This window comes from Hyposmocoma kahamanoa, unplaced genomic scaffold, assembly GCF_003589595.1.
Source record: "Hyposmocoma kahamanoa isolate Upper Pololo Valley unplaced genomic scaffold, ASM358959v1 67, whole genome shotgun sequence".
Classification (NCBI taxonomy): domain Eukaryota; kingdom Metazoa; phylum Arthropoda; class Insecta; order Lepidoptera; family Cosmopterigidae; genus Hyposmocoma; species Hyposmocoma kahamanoa.
In genome coordinates, this window is record NW_020653855.1 from 6,473,438 (window position 1) to 6,477,609 (window position 4,172).

A 4,172-nucleotide genomic window follows, 5' to 3' on the forward strand; every position below is an offset into this window, starting at 1 on the left:
GAAATTTCACATGATAGTGCCAGTTCCAAAGAGCAAAGCGACATTTCCCTCGATGGTATCAGTACAAAAGAAGTACCTCCCGAGTTAGAAGACAAATTATCCGACTTAGAAGGCATACCACTTGATCAATACGAGCAGATATTTATTGAACTACCTCCTTGTCCTGAATATGTTGTACCTGATTGCTTGGATAAATCAAGCCCTTACCCAAATTGTGCAGATGAATTCACAGAATATGACTGTTGGACGCCACGACGATTTCAGGACATTTGTGACGAAGCAATAGCTGACTATGATCACACGGCGAAAACTGACAAATCAGAAACATCTAATGATTCCGACATTAAAACAAAAAATAAATTAAGCAGTAAAAAAAAAAGAAAAAAATCACGCTACAATAAAAAATCCAAGAAAGGCTCAATAACAGGACAAACAAAATCAATTGAAGATGCAAAAGATATAAGCAAAAAAGGTGCTAGAAGCAAAAAGTCAAAAAAAAAGACACGTGGCGTTAAAGGAAATGATGAAAAACTTTCGAAAATTAACATAGAAACATCTAACGATTCTGATAGTAAAAATAATTTTAATTTAGATAGTGAGGTGACGAAAAAAGGATCTTTGAAATATACGGCAACAAAGAAAGTCTCACTTGATCGAAAGAGAAAAAAAAGGTTATCAAAAGAAACTAAAAAAAGATTAGCTAAAAGTGTTGATGCAGAAAACACATTACCTAAAGGGAAGAGAGAAAAATTATCAAAGAAAAGTACAGATAAGAGGTTATATAAAATAGGATCAACTGGAATAATTGGTGTAAAATATATACTATTAGGAAATTCAGCAACAACAAAAAAGTCTCGTGACAGAAAAGAGGAAGAAAAAGAAAACTCGTCAAAAAGAGGGCCATCGAAAGAGGGATCAACTATAAGCGTTGCAGAAAAACATTCAAATATTAATAGTACTAAAAAAAAGTACTCTAAGAAAAAGCCAAATAAAACTGTTTATTACAACAATTTACAAACGATGTCAGTAGAACATCATCCTCCGTCCTCATTTGATCCTAAAAGAGTATTATTAGCACCTAAAGATATTTCGTGCAATAGTACTAGGATACAAAACGTACCCCCAGAGTTAGGAGGCAAATTATCCGAGTTAAAAAAGATGCCATCAGCTCAAGATGAGGTGATATTTATTAAACTACCTCCTTCTCCCGAATGTTCTATACCTTATTGCTTGGATCGTTGGGCGCCACAACGCTTTCAGGACATTAGTGATGAGGTAGTGAAGTATGATGATACATGTAGCGCTAAACACCCTAAAGAACACGCTAAAAAAGTTACGAAAACTGGCAATTTAAAAACATTTTCCGATAGTGAAAATAAAAAAATTAAAAGAATTGATAATCAGATGATAAAAAAAGAATTTCCTGAACATTGGATCAGTAAAACAGGATCACTTAAATATATGGTGTCAAAGAAAACGTCAATTGATCGAAAGAAAGAAACAAATTCATCAGTAGAAAGAAAAAAAAGATTATCAAAAACTGGAAAAGCTAAAAATGTTGATGTAAAAGACATGCTTTCGGAAACTTTAGAATCAAAAATAAAATCAGGTGATAGCCAAAAGGCCAAAAAAGAAATGATAAAAGATGAAAAAAAATCACGAAAAGGATCATTTAAAAAGGAATCAACTGAAATTGTAGGTGCTCAAACTATATTATCTAAAACGAAGACAGAAATATTACCTAAGGAAGCTATGAAAAAGTCACCTAAGAAGACAAGAAACGCACATTTTTATGATCCGCTAGAAATGAAGTCATTAGAAGTTGCGTCACTTGACCATTTATCACCTAAACAGCTGACCCAAGCTTCAAATGATCGTATCTTCAGCACAGGCGGAGAATCACTCGAATTAGAAGCTAAATTACCTCGTCAAGTAGCAGTTGTTATTAAGCCAGTCTCCGATTGTTTAAATAAAAAAATAAACATGCGTCATAAGTGTGCTAAGCTATCGATTCCAGATGCTGATCCTCGAATATCTCAACAAAACCTGCGCATTTGTGATGAAAAGACTGAGATTCAGAATTCTAATGAAGTTTCGTTGCCAGTTGGCAAAGACGACACACCTTCTGCTACACACATTGCTCTAAATACGTCTCTGGGTTTTAAGAAAACTCTTCAAAACGTTATTTCTGGTTTAAAAAAAAAATGTGTTTTCTCATCAGGCAAAGTGAAACATACTTGTTCTCCAAAAGCTAAATTGAAAAGTGATTTTCTGACCAAATCTGATGAAAAACCTCTGCCGAACACTAAGAACAATCATCAAGCTTCTTCCGTCCATCTAAAAGAGTCGACGACCGCTGATAGTACATGTCTTCAACAGTTTGTAGGAAAAGAGCCAATTGCAAATATAGCACTTGACTTACGCACGCCAGTCGAAAATAGACTTACTAAAAGATACGTTAGAAGCAGAATGAAATATTTTAATCGCCGTTCAAAGCTTCCAATACCTAACATTTCCCCTTGTCCTCCGAAAACAACTGAAAATATACATCTTCAAGAGTTGAGACACAACGAATTGTCGAAATCAGTAAAAGTATTTGAGCCCATCATTGATAGCTCCATCAATAATGTTAAAACCTTTGTTCCCGAGAACGCTGCAATCTACCGCACAGACAAAGTAACTCATGACCGTACAAAAAACACTGGTAAGATCAAAGATCCTACTGAAAATGTGGTCTCTGACGACATGAATCAATTCAACGCCCCGTGTCTTTTGAAGGCCACTAAAACGTTTGTTCCTGGAACAGCACTCGAAAACCGAATAGAAAATCCTCAAAATATCATCTCTGATTCTATGAATACGGTTCAAACTATTTCTTTTTGTTTTTTAAAGAGTACTGAATCTACAAGTCCTAACCATCCAACTGGAAATATCCAACAGATTGAGAGTTTTCATAATATTTTATCAAATTCGGTTGAAACGGTTCCAACCAACTCTCCATGTCGTCTGAAGGCGATTAAATCTTTCATCCCAGACAAGTCAACAGAAAATACTACGTCCAGCGGCTTCTGCGCGCTTGAGAAAAAACCTGAAGAGATTTGCATTAAAGTACCTACTTTAACTAAATTTAAGATCCCCATTCATCGAAGCTCTCATAAAATTAGGAAACTGAAAACGATATCCTGTAACCTACTGAAAACGCGAATAAGTTTTGCAGAATCTGCTAAAACAATAACTTCTTCTCCAACCAAAATATCTGAAGAGTCTACAAGAGTAGGTGTAGAAGGAACTGCAGCAAGTTTTTTATCTAGCTTCCTTAAAGTTTCTGGAAATATTATCAATTTTTGGCCAATTAAATTGATTAAAAACACCACATGCTTTGTTGATAGTATAACCGGTACATCTACTAAGATTGCAAGGACTGCTGAGAATATTTGTCTACAAGATCTTATGACTGCTGAGTCTTTTGACCCTGTGCCATCTAAGAAGAAGCTTAAAATTGAAGAAAAGCCTACTACCAAAAATTAGAATTCTAAATCACAGCCAGGCGGTTCTGAAGTTAATTAATTGAAAATTAGCTGGCACTAAAAATGTGTGCTCAGAAACTAAAGAACGTGAACAATTACCAGTAGCTTTCTGTATCTTGTCTATACTAAATTTGAAACGGGATATTAGTACCGAAACTCAATGTATGATGCAAATATCATTTAGCATGGGCGATAAGAGATAAAAATTTTGGTGACATTATCTTTGCGCTACATGTTTGTTTTGTACTTTCCTTTACTTTTTCGTTGTCTTTTTTATTGTTTTATAAAGTCTACGTATTTGAGTCTAAATAAAAAGTATAAACTTCTAGAGACTTGTTTCTGTTTCGTATGCAGGACCACTCACGCGTTAACCGTTGACCACGCCGCGTGTATGGCTTCCCCAATACATCCCCGAAGAAGAGAAGAGTTGTTCTGTTCTGAGTTTTTTTATTTCATATCAAGTGACGGGACGACGAACAAATCGTGTGTCTGGAATTAAGTGACACACGCTTCCATAGCAATTGTAGTGCCGTGCCACTCAGCTTTAAATCAAAAAGACCTGAGACATAGATTAACAAGTCCCATGTGCCTGTAATTTTTTCACAAACACCCTTGCCCCTCAAAAGCCAGGATTCACATTAATGC

General features: G+C 35.3%; 1 protein-coding gene across 1 annotated transcript in view; it reads left to right on the forward strand.

Annotated features, from left to right (window-relative positions):
• The window catches only part of LOC113232160, a 14,874-nt gene extending 11,346 nt beyond the window's left edge, over nt 1-3,528 (forward strand). The window contains exons 6-7 of the mRNA XM_026466797.1: nt 830-1,179; nt 1,405-3,528. Coding sequence (XP_026322582.1) covers nt 830-1,179; nt 1,405-3,528 — 2,474 coding nt within the window. The remainder of the gene's footprint in view (nt 1-829; nt 1,180-1,404) is intronic.
• The last annotated feature ends 644 nt before the right edge of the window (nt 3,529-4,172 follow it).